Source organism: Capricornis sumatraensis, chromosome 15, assembly GCF_032405125.1.
Source record: "Capricornis sumatraensis isolate serow.1 chromosome 15, serow.2, whole genome shotgun sequence".
NCBI classification, from domain to species: Eukaryota; Metazoa; Chordata; class Mammalia; order Artiodactyla; family Bovidae; genus Capricornis; species Capricornis sumatraensis.
Window position 1 is genome coordinate 40,241,649 of NC_091083.1, and position 23,280 is coordinate 40,264,928.

Here is a 23,280-nt window from a genome sequence, read left to right on the forward strand (position 1 = left end):
CCAACTTATTAAATTTTTATAAAAATGGTACAATTAGCTTCAGAACACCGAAAAAACAAGGAGATATGTTGCTGAACCAGAAACTTCTGGCTTCTCATCCTGTATAACTCCTCTGAAGGTAGTTAGCAAGATTCTTCTTTTAATCCCTGGCCATGCTTTGCCACTCTGCTATCTTTAGTGTAGGTTTATGGATGTTCATAATGTCCTTGGTTAACAACTGTCATAGGAAGCAAATTCTGTTCATTCATCTCAAATATCTGGTTCACTCCCCATCAATCAGGGCCCAAGCCATGTCCCAGTCCCTCCCAGAGTTGTCCTCTCCTGACCACACTAGTGCACATCCACGCAACTTCCTCCTAAATTCCTGCAACACTCTCTTTGGTATCGCTGAAAATTCAAAACTTACCACCTGACATTGTCATTTATATACATAGACATATAATATATAAAATGCAGTATGTAAGATATATGTAAAATATAATATATAACAATTATATAGAGTCCTTTGAAATAAAGAATTCCATTGAATTGGTTTCAGATGACTTGGTGTATTTTTCTTGTCCTCTGTTTGTATGATATTCATCTGAAATTCAATTATTATTAGAACTGCAAGAAATAGAGGAATAGGATCTTACCTCCTAGAGGTCCCACGTCGGTACATGTTCCCTGGTCTCATGCACCTTTGAACTCTCCTCTCTCTTTCATCTCCAACTTTTTATTCTTTTTATAGGTTTTTGTACAATATTTTCTCTTTACCTTTTTATTTTGAAATATGTTTCATAACTTCCATTCTTACTGTATAATGTTTCTCAGAAGACAAAGTACACACTCCCACCCTCACACCAGCTCTGTGTTTAGGAGCTGTTTGACTGGGTTGTCTCTGTGTTTGACTTACATTTTCATATTTCACAATATTACCACATGCCAGGCGAGGCAAACATTTTCCTGTCTGCTTCTCATTTTGACCCATGTCACGCTAAAATGAAGCAAAAGAAAGGGTTGCAGACAGACCATTGAATGCTTTGTTTAAGATGCTGGCCTTTTATCATTACATTTCATATTTTCCAAAGACGAGCCCGTGCATCAGAGCTCTGGCCAGTCATTTGGCGCCTTCTGCAGGACACAAAGAGCCACAGGCTGGAAAATCAGATCTGATTTAATGAATATCAAGGTGGCCACCACATTCCTAGAACCTCTGAATAAACTGTTTCCTGCTGTCAAAATAACTATACTACCCAAAGCAATCTACAGTTTTGATGCAATTTCTATCAAATTACCAATGGCGTTTTTCACAGAACTAGAACAAAAAATTTTACAGTGTGTATACAAAACATCCTGAAGAGCCAAAGCAATCTTGAGAAAGAAAAGCAGGAGCTGACAGAATCAGGCTCCCTGAGTTCAGACTATACTACAAGCTACAGTAATCAAAATACTGGTACTGACACAAAACCCAAAATATATGGCATAGTTCAGTGGAACAGGATAGAAAGTTCGGAAAGAAACCCACACACCTATGGTCAATTATTCTAGGACAAAGGAAGCAAGATGATGCAATGGAGAAAAGACAGCCTCCTCAATAAGCTGAGATGAGAAAGCTGGACAGCTACATGTATAGGAATGAAATCAGAACACTCCCTAACACCATCCACAAAAATAAACTCTAAATGGATTAAAGACCTAAATGTAAGGACAGACACTATAAAATTCTTAGAGGAGAACATAGGCAGAACACTCTCTGCCACAAACCACAGCAACATCTTTTTTGACCCACGTCTTTGAGTAAGGAATATGAAAACAAAAATAAGCAAATGGGACCTAGTTAAACTTAAAGGCTTTTGCAAAGATATCATAAACAAGACAGAAGACAATCAACAGAAAGGGGGACAATATTTCCAAATGATGCAACTGACAAGAGATTACTCTCCAAAATATTCAGGCTTTCCAGAAGTCATGTACATATGTGAGAGTTGGACTATAAACTAGAGTGAGTGCTGAAGAATTGATGCTTTTATACTGTGGTGCTGGAGAAGACTCTTGAGAGTCCCTTGGACAGCAGCGAGAATGAACCAGTCAATCTTAAAAGAAATCAACCCTGAATATTCATTGGAACGACTGATGCTGAAGCTGTAATACTTTGGATACTTGATGTGAAGAGCCTACTTACTGGAAAAGACCCTGATGCTGCGAAAGACTGAGGGACAGAGGAGAAGGGGGCGGCAGACAATGAGATGGTTAGACAGCATCTTCAACTTGATGGCTGTGAGTTTGAGCACACTCCAGGACATGGTGAAGGACAGGGAAGCAGGGTGTGTTGCAATCCATGGGGTTGCAAAGAGTTGGATGTGACTGAGCAAGGTAACAATAACAATAACACGCAGAGGTTCACAAAGAAATGTGACTGGAAGGGGTGACTACAACTGGGAGTTGATATCAGTCAGTTCAGCTCAGTCGCTCAGTCCTGTCAGACTCTTTGTGACCCCATGGGCTGCAGCATGCCAGGCCACCCTGTCCATCACCAACTCCTGGAGCTTACTCAAACTCATGTTCATTGAGTCAGTGATGCCATCCAACCATCTCATCCTCTGTCATTCCCTTCTCCTGCCTTCAATCTTTTCCAGCATCAAGGTCTTTTCCAATGAGTAAGTTCTGCACATCGTGTGGCCAAAGTATTAGGAGTTTCAGCTTCAGCATCAGTCCTTCCAATGAATATTCAGGGCTGATTTCCTTTAGGATTGACTGGTTGGATCTTCTTATAGTCCAAGGGACTCTCAAGAGTCTTCTCCAACACCACAGTTCAAAAGCTTCAATTCTTCGGTGCTCAGCTTTCTTTGGAGAAGGCGATGGCACCCCATTCCAAGACTCTTGCCTGGAAAATCCCATGGATGGAGGAGCCTGGAAGGCTGCAGTCCATGGGATCGTGAAGAGTCGGAGATGACTGAGCGACCTCACTTTCACTTTTCACTTTCATGCATAGGAGAAGGAAATGGCAACCCACTCCAGTGTTCTTGCCTGGAGAATCCCAGGGACAGGGGAGCCTGATGGGCTGCCGTCTGTGGGGTCACACAGAGTCGGACACAACTGAAGTGACTTAGCAGTAGCAGCTTTCTTTATAGTTCAACTCTCACATCCATACATGACTACTGGAAAAACCATAGCTTTGACTAGACGGCCCTTTGTTGGCAAAGTAATCTCTCTGCTTTTTAATATGATAACTAGGTTGGTCTAGCTTTTCTTCCAAGGAGTAAACATCTTTAGTCAACATCTACAGAGATTTTGGAGCCCCAAAGATAAAGTCTCTTACTGTTTCCATTGTTTCCCCATTTATTTGCCATGAAGTGATGGGACCAGATGTTGTGATCTTAGTTTTCTGAATGTTGAGTTTTAAGCCAATATTTTCACTCTCCTCTTTCATTTTCATCAAGAGGCTCTTTAGTTTTTCTTCATTTTCTGCCATAAGGGTGGTGTCATCTGCATACCTGAGATTATTGATATTTCTCCCAGCAATCTTGATTCCAGCTTGTGCTTCATCCAGCCGGGCATTTCACATGATGTACTCTGTATATAAGTTAAATTTGCATGGTGACAATATACAGCCTTGACGTACTCTTTTCCTGATTTGGAAGCAGTCTGTTGTTCCACATCCAGTTCTAATTGTTGCTTCTTGACCTGCATACAGATTTTTAGGAGGTAGGTCAGGTGGACTGGTATTCCCATCTCTTTAGGAATTTTCCACAGTTTGTTGTGATTCCCACAGTCAAAGGCTTTGGTGTAGGCAATAAAGCAGAAGTAGATGTATTTCTGGAACTTGCTTGCTTTTTTGATAATCCAATGGATGTTGGCAATTTGATCTCTGGTTCCTCTGCCTTTTCTAAATCCAGCTTGAATATCTGGAAGTTCATGGTTCAAGTACTGTTGAAGCCTGGCTTGGAGAATTTTGAGCATTACTTGCTAGTGTGTGAGATGAGTGCAAATGTGCATTAGTTTGAACATTTTTTGGCATTGCCTTTCACTGGGATTGGAATGAAAACTGACCTTTTCCAGTCCTGTGGCCACTGCTGAGTTGTCCAAATTTGCTGGTGTATTGAGTGCAGCACTATCACAGAATCATGTTAGGATTTGAAATAGTTCAACTGCAATTCCATCACCTCCACTAGTTTTGTTCATATTGATGCTTCCTAAGGCCCACTTGATTTCACATCCAGGATGTCTAGCTCTAGGTGAGTGATCACACTATCATGCTTATCTGGGTCATGAAGATCTTTTTTGTATTGTTCTTCTGTGTGTTCTTGCCACCTCTTCTTAGTATCTTCTGCTTCTCTTTGGTCCATACCATTTCTGTCCTTTATTGTGCCCATCTTTGCATGAGATGTTCCTTTTATATCTCTAATTTTCTTGAGAGATCTGTATTCTTTCCCATTCTATTGTTTTCTTCTATTTCTTGGCATTGATCACTGAGGAAGTCTTTCTTATCTCTCCTTGCTATTCTTTGGAACTCTGCATTCAAATAGGTATATCTTTCCTTTTCTCCCTTGCCTTTAGCTTCTTGTCTTTTCTCAGCTATTTGTAAGGCCTCCTCAGACAACCATTTTGCCTTTTTGCATTTCCTTTTCTTGGGGCTGTACGATGTCACAAACCTCCATTCATAATCTTCAGGCACTCTGTCTATCAGATCTAATCCTTTGCATCTATTTGACACTTCTACTGTATAATCATAAGGTATTTGATTTAGATCATACCTGAATGGCTGCAAAGAATGTAAACAGTCTGATTTCGGTAGTGACCATCTGGTGATGTCCATGTGTAGAGTCTTTTCTTGTGTTGTTGGAAGAAGGTGTTTGCTATGATCACTGCGTTCTCTTGGTTAAACTCTGTTAGCCTTTGCCCTGCTTCATTTTGTACTCCAAGGCCAAATTTGCCTGTTACTCCATGCATCTCATGACTTTCTACTTTTGCATTCCAGTCCCCTATACTGAAAAGGACATCGTTTTTGGGTGTTTGTATTAATACCCAAATTATCTAGAATTATCTAGAAGGTCTTGTAGGTCTTCATAGAACTGTTCAACTTCAGCTTCTTCAGCATTACTGCAATTACTGGGAGTTGATATACTACTTAACAAATGACAGGGAGCAGGAGAAAAAGGCATCTTGTAAAAAACAGGTGATTTGGGTGAGGAGGGATACTTATGGGAGAACAAATAACATATAGGAAAGATAAATGGTACCTCAGGTGGATATATGGGAGATAAGGGAGTTTTGTGAAAATGTTTGTTTGTCTGGTGCTTTTTCCAAAATGAAAAGTCTTTTTCCAAGACTTTTTCCAAAAAGCAAAGCAAAAATAGATAGCTAGATAGGTAGATAGGTAAAGAAAAGGCGAAATTCTTAAGCAAATCTTATTTATCCATGAGGAACTTTCTCTAATTTTAACACTGTCTCCAAAAGTAAATCAAAAGTCAATTAAAACTGACTCAAATGCATTCCTTTTTATAGCTGAATAATACACAGCTTCTTTATCCATTCATCTGTTAATGGTCATCTAGGTTACTTCCACTGGAGAAGGCAATGGTAACCCGCTCCAGTACTCTTGCCTGGAAAATCCCATGGACAGAGAGCCTGGTAGGCTGCAGTCCATGCGGTCTGTTAGAGCCGGACACAACTGAGCGACTTCACTTTCACTTTTCACTTTCATGCATTGGAGAAGGACATGGCAACCCACTCCCGTATTCTTGCCTGCAGAATCCCAGGGACAGAGGAGCCTGGTGAGCTGCCGTCTATGGGGTTGCACAGAGTGGGACACGACAGAAGCAACTTAGCAGCAGCAACAGCAGCAGCAGGTTACTTCCATGTCCTAGCTGTTGTAAATAGTGCTGCAATAAACACTGGGGCACATGTGTCTTTTTGGAATTTGCTGTATGATGCAGGGAACTCAAAGCTGGTGCTTTGTGACAACCTAGAGGGGTGGAAAGGGGAGGGAAGTGGGAGGGAGGTTCAAGAGGGAGGGGGCATGTGCATACCTATGGCCGATTCAAGTAAATGTATGGCGGAAAATCATCACAATATTGTAGAGTAATTATCCTCTAATTAAAACTAAAAAAAATTTTTAAGTTCATTCATTTAAAAGGTGAAAACTCAGGCAAACATTATTTATCCATGAGGAAGGACCTATGAATCTGTGCTTAAAGTTACATATAGTAAGTTTTATGCCTCTATAAACAATTGTAATACATCAAAACATTGATGGTAGCCATAATATCAGTATCTAAATCTTTGGTTTATATATAGTGATAAAAAGTGGGACATACAAAAAAGCTATCAATCAACATCACTAAAAATTAATGACAAGTCTGGCTCTTTGGGTGCTGTTTAAACAGCTGGTATTAGGGCTCAGTCTGAGTTTGTAAACGGTATCCCTGGAGGCTCAAATGGTAAGGAATCCACCTGCAATGCACGTGACCCGGGTTTGATCCCAGGGTCTGGAAGATCTCCCTGGAGAGGGAATGGCTCCCTGCTCCAATATTCCTGCCTGGAGAGTTCCATGGACAGAGGAGCCTGGTGGGCTACAGTCCATGGGGTTGCAAACAGACGGACGTAATTGAATGACTACACTATTGCTTAGGATATGGAAGACTCAGCAGTGTTGGTTTTTAAATCTGCTTAAAAGTAAGTTAGATGCAGAGAAACATCACTTAAAATGCTATATAAATTTTCATCATAGAGAGGTAATACAAAAATACTTTCCTTTAATAAAGATTTTTCTCATCATCTTTAATGGGAAACAATGAAATGTCATGGAAACAGTCCAGTAGGGAAACTTTCACGATTTATCATTCTAAATCATAAATTTTTCCTTCAAAATCTGTGTATACTGTGCTTTTGTTTTCAAAATTTGGTCATCGTACACATTTGACCCATCTGCAGATACTTGAGACACTGTAAAGGCATCAGATGCAAATTCAGCATCAACTGGAAAGAAAAGGAAAGAATTATATTCTTTACCCAAAATACTTGAGTTAACTAAGTATTAGTAAAAACAAAACAAAACAAAACAAAACAACCGCCAAAAACCTGAGGCCTTTCCTAGTGTTCTGGAAAATGAAATATATCTATAGATCGCATGACATAAAATACAAGATTACAATTTTATAATCTGCTCATGGTCGCACATATGACTGAGTACCAGAGTTTCTAGGTTTCTCATCCTCCATTCATTTACTCAGTAACTATGTGCAAAGGTGCGCATAGTGACAAGCACTGGAATTATAAGATGAAGGTGACCCAGTCCACCCTGAAAAATGAAATGCAAACTGGAAAAATAGACGAACAGGTAATCTCCATACGGAGTCATGAATACAAAGACAGATATAAAAGATGGCACAAGGAACACTCAGAAGGGAGAGCCAGCTTTGTGTCAATACTGCCAGCTTTCTGGTGGAAGTGATATATATGCAGCTACCTGAAGGACAGGGAAACGTGCAAGAGATAGAGGGGAGCAGCACATACAAGGACCGGAGAGAGGAAGCGCACCTGTGGGATCCTACACAGTCTGGCTGGTTAGACGCAGAGCTGAGGGGCAGAGGAGGGTGGTAAAGAGATAAGGTCAGCTTCTTTGGCGGGACCCAAATTGATGTGGGTGTTTGGGGCTTTTCCTGAGAATAAAATATAAACTGGTGACAAAGTCAGTGACAGAAATTTTAAAGTCACCCAACCCAGTGGCAGCTGCACAAATGTGACTGCTTGAGTCTGGATTTCTTAGCCTTAACCACTACCAACACTTGAGAAATTGATGAACTCCACGTTTTCTGAGAATAGTGTCAGGTGTAGGCGGATAGTTTCACAGGGATGAAGTAGAAGAAGGATATAACCAGAAATAAAAAGAAATATATAGATCTTTAGAGATTGTTTTTCAAGCTATGGAACATGATGAATAAATGAGGAAGAAGGATATTTTTCACTATGACTGCTCATACTTTCACATTTTTCATTAGCTATGTATAAGAAAAAATATTTAATATGCCATCTGTTATCCAAACAGTGGACAGAGATCCCATTTACTGCTTACAGAGTATTTCAGAAATCAATGTCTAAATTTAATTCATATGTTTTGGCAACATACCTTTTCTTATTTCTCTAGTTATACTCCTGTCCAACTCCTGCTGCATCTGAAATAAGTCAAATATTATTTATGTTTAAGATAAACGAGATATTATCATAGGAATGACATAAAACTTACTAAATGTGACTTTGAAATAATACTTTTAGAGACTAGACTTAACTTCAAGATTACTTCAGTAGAAAAAAAATCACATAAATAAAAGAAAATGAATTCCTACTTATTCTGCTTATAGATAAAAGAACCATATATATGGAATGCTATTTAGATTAATCTGATAAAAAGTACAATAAATATCAGTCTATAGTACACATAATTTCAGAGAATTAGGGAATGACCCATAATCCTAGGAATGACCCACAAGATTACTATCTTCTCCCCCAACAGCTCCTGCCCTAAACATGTACTTCTGAGACCTTTGATTTTTGGTGAGGATCGTGTTCAAATGGAGGAAGTCTGAAGTCAAATGTTAATCAGGAGAACACATCTGTGATTTTCTTTACACTTCTCCATTTAACGAAAAGACAGAAAGGTGAGAAAGTTACACACAAGAAACGATGTACCAGCAAGTTTCAGTTCTGAAGATGTTTAGCAAGAAGGATTCTCTCATAAGTGTTAGTTTCCGAACTATGTCTCACAGAAAGGGAAGGTCCCACAGGGGTCACTGCAGGGTTGAGGACCAGAGAAGTCACAGCTGCAGTGCCTCGGCCACTCTTTAGCTAAAAAGCTCTATACTCGCCTCTGTTTTATATAACACGGTTCCACGCAGGTTTTTTTTTTTTTTTTCCAAAGAAAGGTTGTTTTCTTTGGGGAAAAAAAAAAAACAACAACAAACTTTTTTTAAGGTATGAGAGTCATTGATTTAGTCAAAGTTCCTAATTCTACAAAAGAAGTAACAAAGGCAATGTCCTTCTTACTGAGTCCAGAGTCCTATGGCAGCTACTTCCTCAGATTAAGGAAAAAAACACATAGATTTTAAACTATAACATAGATAAAATGAATATGTAAAACCATGCTATATAGTTCAATAATGCTTGTGGCATGACATGACTTTCTAAGTAAATGTGTTTTAAATGCATGAACAAGAATAAAATCAATATCAAATTCCTATTTGTAGCAATTGATATAGTTAATTTAGAAAGCATAAATATTTTTTAGACACAGGACAGGGAACTTGAAGGAATCTTTAGTTGATCAAGCAGGCCAAAACTGAAGAGATTCAACCTTAAAAGGATGTTTGTTCATTTTCTTTAGATAAAACCTGGCTTGCTAAAATGAGTCAAGAATGAATTATCCACATTTTGGGTTATTGAGGACAAAATTTAAAACACACAACAGATCTCTGTTTACTGTTTAGCATACTTCTATCCAAGCTCTCATCATCAGTTGGTATATACAAAAAGTATGCATGTAATCTCAATTATAATCTAAATCTGGTCAGAAATTGCAGTTGAACTTCATTTCCTCAGCCTGAAGTTTCAAGGGGAGGACTTATACTCCTACCCTCCTTATGAGAAGCAAGGAGATTTACCTAACAGGTGAGTTTGGGAGAAGGAACTACAAAGTGCTTGCTTGGTTCCGAATCTCTTTTTGAAAAGATGTGTTTCCACAGCACCGTGAACTTGGGTCTACAGTAGGCAGCCTGCCCCTGGGATGGGGTCAAGCATGTGCTTCCTCCTCTTAGGCCTGCGTGGGGAAGTGTCTGACTTGGTATGAAGTGTTTGGAGGCCCGCTGTGACTGCACAGCTAAAGCACGTCCTCCAGGTTCAAGGCTCTCAAGTACTAAGACCCAACGTAGCTGCAGTGCTTTCGAAGAAACCTTAGACTGCTCTTCTATGATGGCAAGAAGCCAAATGAGAAAACAGGTTGAGACTGCATTTAACAAAGGCTATTTTTCTCTGCATCATCAACATCATGAAAACACCATCAAAACCATAAAACCCGTGTGCACTGACTGAAATGGATATTTTAATCATAATGACTACACAATGAAAACTAGTTGCAATTTAAAGACTCCCCATCATTGCTATCTCAGTCATCATTCATTCAGGTGATGTCAAAACAGAGACAAAAGTGAGCTTCATTTACAATTTTTAAATATTTGATTTAACTACAAACTTAGAAACATTCTAAAACTGCTTAGCAAGATTTTTTTTAGAAATTTAAATCAAAGTTCTGTAAGTAAAATAGCAGTTAAAGATGTACTCTTGTATAAGAAAATACCAAAAAATGTTAACCTAAAACCAGAAATTAATCTTTGATTAAGTATTACAAGTTTGTTTAATTCACAAAAAGGATTTATCTAGGATTCCTTCAAATAAAAAACATCTATATGTGGTTAGTGTTTAGATGCCAGTCATTCACTTATGCTTAGGGGTAGAAAAACTGTGGTGGGTGCAGCAGAGCCTGGAAATGATTATGAACCACTGCCGAAGTGAAATAATTTAGAAAGTAAATCAAACATCTGAACGGATACTTTTGGTTACTAGACAATAAGGTTTCATTTCTAAAGTTGAATTTAAATGCAGCTTTTCAAGAAATTTAAGAATTTAATAAGTATCTCTTAAAAATGAGAGATCTAGGACAAAAAAATCACTAAATGTCTCCTTGATTATCACAGTTAAGTATGGTTTTACTTAGTGTGCATAAGTCAAAAAAAACAACGCAGAGGTTCACCAAATTTTAAACAAGGATCATTCATATCAGAATTCGGAAACCCAATGAATAAAATAGAATAGAACTAACCTTGGTCAAGTAAGTCTCCATGCTGTCATTTGAAGGGCATGGGATTGAGGTAGAAAACCCTCTGTTTGCTCTTGAAATAACATTTGTGTTGAACCCTGAAGCAGGATTGAAATTTCCAACAGAAGAGGACTCCAGGACTGGCCTTGTGCCAAGAGTGCTGTGTATAGATCTGTTCTGCTGCTTCTCCACCTCAAGTTCAGCCCTGGTCTCTATCAGCCTCTCATCAGTCCTGGGGAAGATGGAAAACACCAATTTCGTTCATGTTTCCCTAAGTGATTTGCATTTTTAAGGTTGCCATAGAGTAAACGGAATTCCCATTAAACTGAACACTGAAAGCACAGACGTCCTGTAAACAATGACAGCTGTAACCTTGTTCTAAAAAAGTACACATGTGTCTGGGGCTCCTCCAGTAACAAGCCACAGCTGGGAGAGGAGAGAAAGGGCATCAGAGAGAAAGGGAGGTGGCCTCACAGTGACACCTGCTGCCGCTGGGACACACCTGCCTCCAGGAAACAGTTCAGGGACAAAGAAACGCACCTTCCCACAAAGTTACTTTCAAGTGTTTCCTTTCACCACGCTTGTATATATGTTTCACTCATGACCTTGGAGAAATTAAGCATTTGGCTCTGGGATATCATCTAGAGCCACAATGTCAAGGGGAGGATGAGAAAGTCAGTGGGTGAGACTGAAAAGAGCTAAAACAGCCCCAGGAATAATTATAAGTATCCCCTGCTTTCCCAAAGTCCACTTTATGTTACTTCACTTCTACTATGGGCCTATGTCAGCACCTGTTTCTGATGGTCCAAACAAAAAAAAAAATCTGAAGACAAATTTTGGTCTCATTTAAAAAGTCAAAACTCTAAACAGTAGTGTACGTTTCAGAGTGAGAGGCATCGTGCTCCCCAAGCAGGGAAACTGGCCCCACCGTGCTCCTTCCCTGGGAGCCACACCCCACATCTCAGCATCAAGTTGCCACAGCCCTGAACCTTGTCTGGGATCACCTGTGCTTCACTTGGGCATATTCATTTTAGCATCGACTAGCAGGATGTGTCCTCAGGTACCTGCTTCTTTGCTTTATGTTGTTTTGGCTTATGAAAGGCGTTCTAGGAATGCTCTGCTTTCAGATAGTGGGGAAAGCTGGACTAGGCACTGCAGGTGGGATCTGCCCTTTCCATCTTCCACACACTCCCTGGGTAAGGTCACTATATTATTTCTAGCCACTTTGTGATTTATCCTGCCTTTCACCCCTGTGTTAATTTCCCCCCTTTTCACAAGCATGCCTCTACATAGTGTGGAAAAACTTGATACAGTAATAATAGTTTGTCTTAAAGCGCCCCCTTAGCAGTGACTATCCAGTTAGCTTTCACTTCCTAGTAATCTCAGAAACCACACTCTATAAAAATAGGCTTTAGAGACAAATTAATGACCTAAATTTATTTTCTGTGATTCTGTGTTTTGACTTACTTGTCTAGTTTATCTTGCAATGACTTTCTAACTTCAAGTTCTACTAGGTAGAGATGCTTATATTTTTCCAACTCAGCTTTATTAGAATCTTCTTGCAAAGTTTTCATCTTAGACAGTTCAGATTCCAAGTCTTTAATTCTGAGTTCCATCTGTTGAGATCCTGCTTGTATCTAAGGCAAGTTGAAATAGATAACATTTTTAAAATAATTATAACCTGGAAAATTATATTTGTTTCCTTTAGTTTTGAGTCAGTGATTCAGAGAGTGATTACAAAGGTGAAAACAAAAAGAGCAGAAGTTTAAAACAATTATCATCAATGTGAAGTGAATTAAATATGAATTATAAAATTAAAGTGGAATGACTGTTATAGTAGTATTTATATAATCTGATAATTCAAAGAATAGGAGGATCAACTTAAAATTTTAAAAATTGAACGAGACAACTTTAGAATAATTCAAGAGGATGGTATCAGTTCTAAACCACAATATTTTCTTTTCTTCCTGATGGTCTTATTTTATACCAACTGGTCTTATAAGTAAGAGGATTCTCTAGTAAGAATCATTCTGATAGGACAATTCAGTGAAAACTGTGGGGGAAACTGAAATATTTAAAGGGAAAGCAAGTGCCCTCCCCTTCCAGAAACCTACAAAACATACTGCTCTAAGGGAGGCAGAGGAAACACACAAGTTGTATATGTCTGAAATGTAATATACAGCGAAAGTGACTTCAAGCACATGACAGGGCAACAAATTAACCTACAAAGATAGGTTGACTTCTTTTCATTTCTCTGCTTAAGATTATGTCTTACTCTTTCTTCAGTAGCCTGCTGATACTGCTCTACTTGACTGTGTCCTATCATATTCATGTTTATATGACTTTTGAGAGCCACTACATCTTGCTCCAACTTTTTTTTCTTCTTTCTAGTTTTTTCACATTTCTTTTGCATTCATTTCATAGAAAATTAACTTCTGTTGAAATCCTTGATTTTTCTGCATCCACGTGCAGACATTTTGAAGATGCAGTTTCCAGCTCTGCTGGAAAATCATCACTCTTCAAGAAGAAAATGAGACTATTCGGTAATGAGGAATGTGGATTAAGCACAGCCTAATTCAAACCCAGGATCAAACTAAAAGGATGGTAGGTGTATTGTAGAATGTAGGACCAGGGATTACTCAGAGAATCAAGAAAGATGTTCACACCACCAAGATTCACAAAATATATTCTTCACTGTCATCTTTGTCAAACAACATTTGCACTTGATTTTATACTCTTTTATTGTTCTACAATAATATTTTTCTATCTTTCCTCCATAAAATGACTACAAGGCCCCTCTTAGTAGAACGTCTCTTAATCCTTCCCCCATCTTAATGACCCAGGGTTTTAAAGTAGTTTAAGGGATACTATATTGAGTTATCTAGGGCTAAGTTAATAAATGCCTCCCAAAAGAAGTCTGTGAGAATAAGGCTCTAATTAATAAATCTTATAAATACAGAGTCTAATCCCATAAGCCTTTTTCTGAACTACAAAGACTTTTTGCTAATTTGAATTGCAATCCAAAGAGAAATGATTTGCAAAGATAAAGATATCCCATCTCCTAATAGTTTACAGAGATGATCCATACATTTTTCTGAACAGCAACAACAAAAAATGCCTTATTCTTGTAATCCTTTGTTACTGTCCTTTTATGCAAGACAAGTGCGATGCATATCTTAAAATATTCCCTACAACACCAATGTATACTTAGACAAGATTCCCCCTCATGGAAAAAAATGGCAGCAGTGTAAAATTAGGGGTTAAATTCTTCCTCAGAGACTAGATAACAATGGCTGAAGTGAAAAGGCTCCATGAGAGGTGGACATTCAGGAAAGCTCCACGAAGGAGGAGAGACAGGGCACCAAGTCTCAAATAATGGAGGCCTAGTCAAGAGGAAATGGAGAAGATGATGGCACCCCACTCCAGTACTCTTGCCTGGAAAATCCCATGGATAGAGGAGCCTGATAGGCTGCAGTCCATGGGGTTGCGAAGAGTCAGACACGACTGAGTGACTTCACTTTCACTTTTCACTTTCATGCATTGGAGAAGGAAATGGCAACCCACTCCAGTGTTCTTGCCTGGAGAATTCCAGGGACAGGGGAGCCTGGTGGGCTGCCGTCTATGGGGTCACACAGAGCCGGACACGACCGAAGCGACTTAGCAGCAGCAGCAGCAGCAGTCAAGAGGAAAAGAAACTGTAAGGATAGCCTGAGCAAGGGCCGAGAAAGCTGAAATCAGCCAGTTACCTCTGAGGATAAAATTCAACCACAGGGAAATAAAAACATGTCCACACAAAAATGTGTAAATCAGTATTCACAGCAGCATTATTAATTGCCCCAAAGTGGAAACAACCCAAAGCTCCATCAACTGATGATGGACACATGGCTTAGTAACATACTATTGATTGATTGACAAACAACAAACAGAACTGATACGTGCAATCACACAGGTGAACCTTGAAAACATGACGTCAGATGAGAAAAGCTAATCCCAAAGAAGCACATATTGTATGATTGCATTTATATAAAATACCCAGAACAGGCATGTCTACAGAGACAGATATTAGACTAGGGGTTGCCTGGGGCTGAGGGATGGAAGGCCATAGGTGGTGGCTAAGGGATACAGGGTTTCTTTTGTGGGGTGATGGAAAGGCTCTAAAATTGACTGTGGTCACAGGTGACACATCTCTAGACTAAGAGATATTGAACTACACATGTTGAGGGGGTGAATTCTATGATATGTGAATTATTTCTCAATAGCTTAAAAAAATCCAATGGTAGGATCTAGATAATCTTCTTAATTCTCTAGTTTGGATGTACGTACTATACATCATCTGAGAACCTCCATGCTTTTGCAATATACTTAAAATGAAAAGGAAAGAAGGCAATGCCTATATTTCACCTGGTTTTTGTAATACCCTTTCTGCACAAGTTATTCTAAAATCCATGAAATAAATAAATACAGAACTCTACAGCCAGTCATAAAAAGAAAGATGAGAAATGATAATTTTCTGGAACCTTCCATTAAACATTATCCTTTGATTTTATCTGGCTAGCCTCATTATGTAATACAGCTATCACTACAAAAAAAAAGTATTATTTCAAATAAAAAAATGTCTCTCAACTTGTGTGAACAGTGAGGCACAATTCTCAACTTTCCTAAGGGTAAATAATATAAGAAAAAATATGTATAATGCAAAGGGTAGAATGAAAGTCAGAGTTTAAGAAATGAGTGCATTATAAAGATAAGAAAATTGTAGTTAATTACTTGTAACAAAAATACAAAAGAAAGCTGACCATGAAAATGAGGGTCCTAAAACACTTCATCCTACATATCAACTGTTGACACGTCAATTTCATACATACCTGACTTGTGGGTTGATGTAAGTTGTTCTTTAAATCCTGTGTCTCAGCCTCTAATTTAGCCCAATAACTTGACATGATTTCCAGTGAAGCCTCTGACATAGACTTCTTTTGCAGGGCATCAGCCAGTTCTTGTTGAAGTTGTCTCACAACTGCCTAGTAAGACACTCTGTCACTGAGTTTATCAAATCACTTTACTATTCCGTTACGTTAAGAAGAGATAACTCCAACATATGTACTTTGAAAACTATCACCACAGACAGCAACTCACCTTCTTTCCCCTCCTCACTGAATTTGGTTACAGACACGGAAGGGGCCACCTTCTGGCCTTTCTGATATTAAGTTATTCGGACAAAAGATGCAGACCTGCTGTGCACGCCCTGCTCCTCCCAATAGATCTGCAGAGCTTCATTACCTCACAACCAGAAAGAAATAGGTTTGAATGTGGGACAAGTGGTGGAAAATTCCACGCAATGGAACATTTTCCCTTTTTCTTTATTAGAGGCTTCTATTAACTTCAGAGATCTTCACATATTCCAACCAGTGCTCAGATCTTCCCAACAGATTCCTAGCTCAGCAGAAAACTGAGGCCATTCCCTTGTGGCTTAACTATTATCTATCTAGTAGTATGTCTATGTTAATCCCTAACTCCTAATTTATCCCTCCTCCCCACCTTTGCCCTTGGCTAATCATAAGGACCTACTGTAGAGCACAGTGAACTCTACTCAATATTCTGTAGTCACCTATATGGGAAAAGGAACTGAAAAAGAATGGATATATGTATAAGTATAACTGAATCAATTTCCTGTACATCTGAAACTAACACAAAATTGTAAATCAACTACACTCCAATATAAAAGAAAAATAAAATTTTAAAAATGAGGTTGCTCCCATGGCCTTCAAGGAGCCTCGTTAAAGTGGCCTCTTCTTCCTGTCTCCAGACTGCAGGCCCTACAATCCTCTCCCTGACTCACTCCATTCCTGCTGATCATGAATCCTGACACCCTTCATTTTTAGTGGACAAGCTTGTATCTAAATGATATTAATTGATACTGAAAATGAGAATTATGAGCAAGTTGTTGTAAAAATATTCTAAGTAAATCATAAATAGCGGTGGGAAGATTAAATCAAGAAGAATTTTGCTAAAGCTCACCACTTGAGTCCCAAATTATGTTTTAATGATAAGCAGATGCATTTAAAGAGTTGAGAGGCTTTAAGAATAAATGATTTAAGGCTAAAATGTTTCCCATATTAACGCAAATTGACGTGAATAAACATAAAATTATACCAACAAATACGACACAAAGCTGTGACAAGCTACCAAAGCCAAAGTACGATATAGCCTCTGGGAAACCTGGAATTGACTGTCAAGGTAATCCATGTAACTGAAGCTTAATTTTGAAATGTTCATTTTAGGTTTGAGCATTTTATTTATCTGCTTCATCACGATACTGACATGTGGTAACATAAAGATTAAAATGATTACCTTAATAATAAAAGAGTAAATTACTAATATCTGTCTGTATTAACAATTTAGGACTGAATCTCTTAATATTTCATAAGACACGATGTCTCTACTCAAAGTAAAGCATTTCCTGGGTCTAATTTTTATTTGCTGGATACAAGTTGTGCTTTCAGGCTGGTTTAGAGACTATAGATTCATAGCCTATGTATTTTTTATATTCAACTAGATTCAACTTCTTTCAGGAAGTCTGAGAATTATTTCTCCTTCTGGATACTTACTTCTCTTTCTGTTTTTTCATTTTCGTACTGATACATTCTCTCTTTTAAATGATTACGTTCCTGGATTAACTCCTTGTTTCTTTCCTCCAGCATCAGACCTTGTTTCTCATTTTCAGCATGAAGTTTTCTCACGATCTGCTGAAACTGGTCTTGTATGCTAATGTCTGTCTTCTCCTTACTGTTGGCTTTGTTTTGTGTATCATCCAGTTGCTGTCGGAGCAACATGTTTTCACTCTGGAGTTGAGATAATGTTTCCTCTAAGGAGTCCTGCTTTCCAAGGTATTGATTCACTTTGCCTTGTTCATTCTGATACATGTGTTCAGTTTCCTGCTTTTGACACTCTGCTTGGTGAAGGTCTCTTTGGACACATTCTAACATCAAAGTCTTTTCTCTAAGATTATCTCTTGCGTGCTGCAACTTGATTTTTACCTGATGGAATTTACTTTCCGCTGTAGAAAGTTGCTGGGAAAGTGCCTCATTCTTTTCTTTTAGGTTAGCCACATCAGACTTCATTTTGTCCTGCAAGCATAACCACTCATCTTTTGCTTTCTGGAAGGCAAGCTCCAGGTCTCTTTGTGATGTTTGATCTTGATCATGATCGTGAAAGGCAGCAGCCAGTCTAGAACGGTAGGATTCCACTTCTGTTTCCAGTCTTTGTTTGTTTTCTTTTTCGTTCTCCAGCTTAGACTTTAGCATTGTATTCTCAGCTGTCAGAACATTAAGCTGGCCTGTATACTGGGATATAGTTTTTGTTAACCTTTCCTCATTCAATTTTATTGCCTTTTGAGCATCATCATTCTTTGCTTTGACAATTTCAGTGTCCTCAAAATAGTTCTTTTCCTTTTCCAAGTTCTGGTTTTTCACTGTGTCTATTTCCTGTTTTAGCATGGCAATTTCATCCTGCAGCATTTGGTTTTTGCACAACAGGTCTTTTGGTTCTTCAGGACCAGCAGAAGCCTAAGTGAAACAAAGGAGATTTTTAGCTAGTACACAATAAAGTAACATTTCATGATTTCCTCTGAAATGAAAGAAGATCATGTATGCTTATACAATGAAAGGCTGCACCAAGTGTGTCTCCAAACAGAAAAAATAAGGCTATATACAAACCTCAGACTTTAGAAAAGCAGAAATTTTCAAATGTTCAAAAAGTTAATTGAAGGCAATGAATCCATGAAAGTCAAAAAGAAATCCCAAGAGACTTTTCAAGAAGCTCAGACCTGGAGAGGCTTTTCTCTGAACTACAATAAACCCAAAAGGCTTAAAATATAAGATTTACAGATCTGACTACACTTAAAAATGGCATGTGATGTGAATATTTATACAATGGAAAACTACTAAGTCATAAAAAAGAATGATATAATGCTATTTGCAGCAACAGGGATGGACCTAGACATTATCACCCTAAGTGAAGAAAGTCAGACAAAGACAAGCATTATATCATACTGCTTATATGTGAAATCCAAAATGAACTTATTCACAAAACAGAAAGACACAGAAAAAAAACTTATGGTCATCATATGGGATGGGGGGTTAGGGGAGGGGATAAATTAGGAGGTTGGGATTAACATATACACACTAGTAGATGTGAAATAACCAGCAAGGATCTACTGCGCAACATAAGGAGCTACAATTAATATTCTGTAAGAAGAATCTGAAAAGGAAAATGTGTGTATGTATGACTGTGTGTGTGTGAGTGAGTGTGGATGTGTATGTGTGTTAGTCACTCAGTCATGTTTGACTCTTTGCGACCCCATGGACTGTAGTCCACCAGGCTCCTCTGTCCATGGAATTTCCCAGGCAAGAATATGGGAGTGGGTAGCCATTTCCTTCTCCAGGGGATCTTCCCAACCCAGGGATTGAACCCAGGTCTCCTGCATTGCAGGCAGATTCTTTACAGTCTGAGCCAGCAGGGAAGCCTCATTTATACACACACATATACAAATACATCTGAATCACTGTGCTGTATACCTGAAACTAATGCAATATTGTAAATCAACTATAATTCAATAAACAATAGCACTTGCTGGCTTTATAAATACTGCATCTGATACCTCCTATACAGCCACTTCACAGTAAGAGTGATTACTGTGTATATATTTAAATTTATTTAAATATATCAAATATATTAAATTTAATATTTAAATTTAATAGACTTAAATAGGTTAAATTTCATACAAAGATTTTCCTTGAGAATATGCTACCTTCTAACATTTTCATAGGCAATTATAAGATTTATACCTATTGACAACTGTACTAAGTACTTCTACAAACATCAATTAACTCACTAGCTATAATGATTCTGGAAAGGGAGAAGTTAAAAATATAAGTAAGCTGCAGGCATTTCACCAGGTCTTTTGACTCTACTAGTTCTCTTACATCAAACTACAGTTACTTCTCTAGTACAAACATATAAATTCAAAATAAGCCTCCTATTTCATTCATGGCACATACACGAATGGTAAATAAGGTGAAATTTAGAGAGCTCTTCTTAGAAAACCATGAGATTATTTGCTGCTGCAACAAATTTCATTATCTTTCCATAATGTTTAACATAGTGAGATGGGGGAAATACAATGAAAAACACTTAATAGCTATCACTAAATATATATTATGGCATATCTATCACTGTTTTCAAAAGTTCCTTGTACTGAAATAAGACACTACACAGAGCAGAGTGTTCATTTTCTCATAAGTAGCAGAATGACTTCTAAAATATGATCTCTGAACTGCCTATAGTTTCCTCCTTACCATCAGTGGAAGTGATGAACTATCCTAATGATCGATCAAGGAAGTGAATTCACTACCAAAACCCGGAATATCTATTATTTGTAGCAAGTGTTTTTTTCCCCCTGCCCTTGGTGGGGGAGAGACACTTTTATAAGTTTATTCTAAAGAAACAACTTTTTAAAGTGTTCAAAAGTGTTTTTACAATGGATGTCTCACTTTTTACAAATTGAAAAACAATAAATGATGTGAAAAGGTCATTGACAGGGTATTGGTTAAAGAAATGACAGTGGAGCCAAGAATGGACTCTGATTTAGACACTGATGGTGATGACGAGCACTGAGTGACGCTCACCCCAATGCAGAGGGACTTTGTTGGGTAGCTCAGTCGATGGGGGAGCACATGTGGTCTTCCTGGCCTAAACCACAATCAGGGTTCCGGGTCCTTGGAGACAGTCGCAAAAGATTTGAGATCATTTCCTATGGAAAATATTAAAGGCCTCTCCTTGGACAAAGCCATTGTATGTCCCTACCTGACTGCTGTAGACAAATGGATTTGAATTACAAATAGTACTTTTCCTGAGCTCTCCCTGAGAGCTTTTCATTGTAGGAGATCTGCTAGGACCTTGGGGATGAGACCCAGTCTGTATTTGAGAGGGATATCAGGCAGGGGAGTGAATTCCTCTGCTCTGAGATGCCACTGGACAACTCTTCAGAATGAAAGACAATCAACTTCAGTAGTGACTGGTTTCTACCAACTGCTGGAAAAAAATTCCCCAGGGAGTATTCCTGCTCCTCTCGAGGATGCCAGTTAACACCTATCCTTGACTCTATTGTGAGGGAGAACTCAGCTGGGAAAGCTGGAGCCAGCTCTGAGCTGTTCACGGGGAAGGTGGATTGGAGGGCTGGACAGCACAGAGGGAGGGGTGTGGTCCATGACCCTCAGCCATCTGCCAGATTGAAGGCCAGAGGTAACTTGATGTAAAATTAGGTATCAACTTCCCTCCCAGTTCCCATTCTCTTCTAGACCTATTCACTCATGAATTGTCCCTCAAGGCAGAAGGATCTGTTGCCTGAAGTGGGCAGAGAGCTTAACCTCTAGTTTCTACACCAATCTCAACCCTGTGATTTTTCAGTATCTATTGTGTGAGCTACTGACCATGACCTTTTCATCCCTCTGATCATAAAAGTGCATCCAGCATTTTAGGATTATAGAATTCTTATTTCCAGCCCTGTTACTTTGGGAATTTTTAATTTCTTTGCTTTGGTTTTTAAGATGCAGCCTAAAATTTCCTATAACACTAAATAAAATGACACTAAATAACAGGTACAACACAAAATAAAATGGTATTTTTTCAAAAAAAGGGGGATATCAGATATAATACTGATGAAATAGTGTTAGAAATTTGAAATTTTCACCACAGATAACCCTACCTGACTCTGATTATTTGTCACAGTCTTCAGTTCCATTTCTAGTGCTCGGAGACTGAGTTCAAGTTGCTGCTTCATTTCAACTTCTTTACTATATTTATCTTCATTTCTTCTTAACTGCTCCCTAATTTTTTCATACAACATATTGGTATTTCTTCTATTCTCTTCTTCTTGCTTTAAGGTGAATCTGCAAAATTTAGAGACCTCTTTTTAGAAAATTATGAGATTATTCACTGCTGCTGCAATAACTTTTGTTCCCTCTTCACAATGTTTAAAATAGTAAAAATGGGGGGAATACACTGAAAAACACTTGATAATGATCACTGTTTTCATACAGAGGGTTAAGAATAAAATTGCATAAAATTTTGTTTTTATTTTGTCTGGAGAAAAATGGCTACTTCATATATCTGGGGGTCAGAATGTAAAGCAATATAAGCTTTCCTAAGAATAGTTTAGAAATATAGGTCACAGATCTTTTTAAAACTTCTCATATTTTAACCAAATAACACAATATTATTAAAGAAAATGTATTCAAAATAATTAGAAAGGTAGAAATGAATTTATAGAAAAGATGTTCCTTGCAGTATTAAATAGAATACACAAAAGTGGAAAACAAGCGAAAGTCAATTTGGTAAATAATTAATGGGGTTTCCATTATGGTGGACTTCTGTATGGTCATCAAAATGATGTTTTGGAAAAAAATATACATTAAGTTATTAGAAGCATTCACTATTAAGAACCTGTTATAGTATTTCCAAGAATTTCACACTCCACAATACTAATGATGTTTTCTCCCCTGTAAAATCTGAGAAGGCAAGTTAGTCCTTATAATTCATCTACATCTCTGCAGTATTAAGGGAAACAACAGTTCAAATATTTCTTTAAAAGCGAGATGTACAGTACCTCAAGCTTCTGTGCTCTTGTTCCCATCCCACTTTCTGATGCTCTAACTGTGATTTCACTTTTTTGGTTTCTGATAGCTCTTTTTGTAGCTCACAAAACTTGCTTTTCATTCTGTGAATTTCTCCTCTAAGTAGTTCACAGTGTTTTCTTTGAAAATCTATTAAGCTGTCATGTGAAAAAATTGCATCCTGAATTTTCAACAAGCTATCAGAGTCTGCATGATGAGAAAACAAAGCTAGAAACAAACAAAAAAAATTATGTGAGTAAGTTTTGAATATAAAGAACAGTGCCTTTCACGGTCACTCATTCACGCACTGAACAAATATTAAGTGTCTATAGTGCGGAAGACATTATTCTAAGTCCTGACGATAAAACAGACATCCCTGGCTCTTGTTTAGCTTGAAGTCTAGTACAAGAGAAAGAGAAATCAAATAATTATGATCTCAGATAGATACTATAAGAAAAGAGAGTTCTACGATAACAGAACTTAAAATAGACTGGGTCCAGGAAAAATTTCCCTGGGGAAGAGATGTCATGTTGAGAAATGGAGGATGAGCAGGAAGTAGTAAGCAGAGTAGGAAGAACAACCCTGTGGACAGTCTCCAGCTGCCATATGTTTCTAACCAAGACAGAGTGAACAGCTACCGATCTACCTTCCTTAGCGGAGCAAGCAAACACGACACGGACAAAATACATTAAACAATGATTTTCATGACAAGAACTTCAGGGAATGAAGGACAATGATCCTGGAAACACACAAGGTTATCCT

General features: G+C 38.2%; 1 protein-coding gene and 1 pseudogene across 1 annotated transcript in view; both read right to left on the reverse strand.

Moving 5' to 3' along the window:
* The window catches only part of LOC138091095 (patched domain-containing protein 3-like), a 140,889-nt pseudogene that overhangs the window by 20,388 nt on the left and 97,221 nt on the right, over positions 1-23,280 (reverse strand).
* The window catches only part of LOC138091592 (ankyrin repeat domain-containing protein 26-like), a 48,705-nt gene continuing 32,251 nt past the window's right edge, over positions 6,827-23,280 (reverse strand). The window contains exons 14-21 of the mRNA XM_068987511.1: positions 22,512-22,725; positions 21,612-21,795; positions 17,451-18,411; positions 15,715-15,863; positions 12,317-12,486; positions 10,853-11,081; positions 8,111-8,156; positions 6,827-6,960 (exon numbers count right to left, since the gene is read on the reverse strand). Coding sequence (XP_068843612.1) covers positions 6,827-6,960; positions 8,111-8,156; positions 10,853-11,081; positions 12,317-12,486; positions 15,715-15,863; positions 17,451-18,411; positions 21,612-21,795; positions 22,512-22,725 — 2,087 coding nt within the window. The remainder of the gene's footprint in view (positions 6,961-8,110; positions 8,157-10,852; positions 11,082-12,316; positions 12,487-15,714; positions 15,864-17,450; positions 18,412-21,611; positions 21,796-22,511; positions 22,726-23,280) is intronic.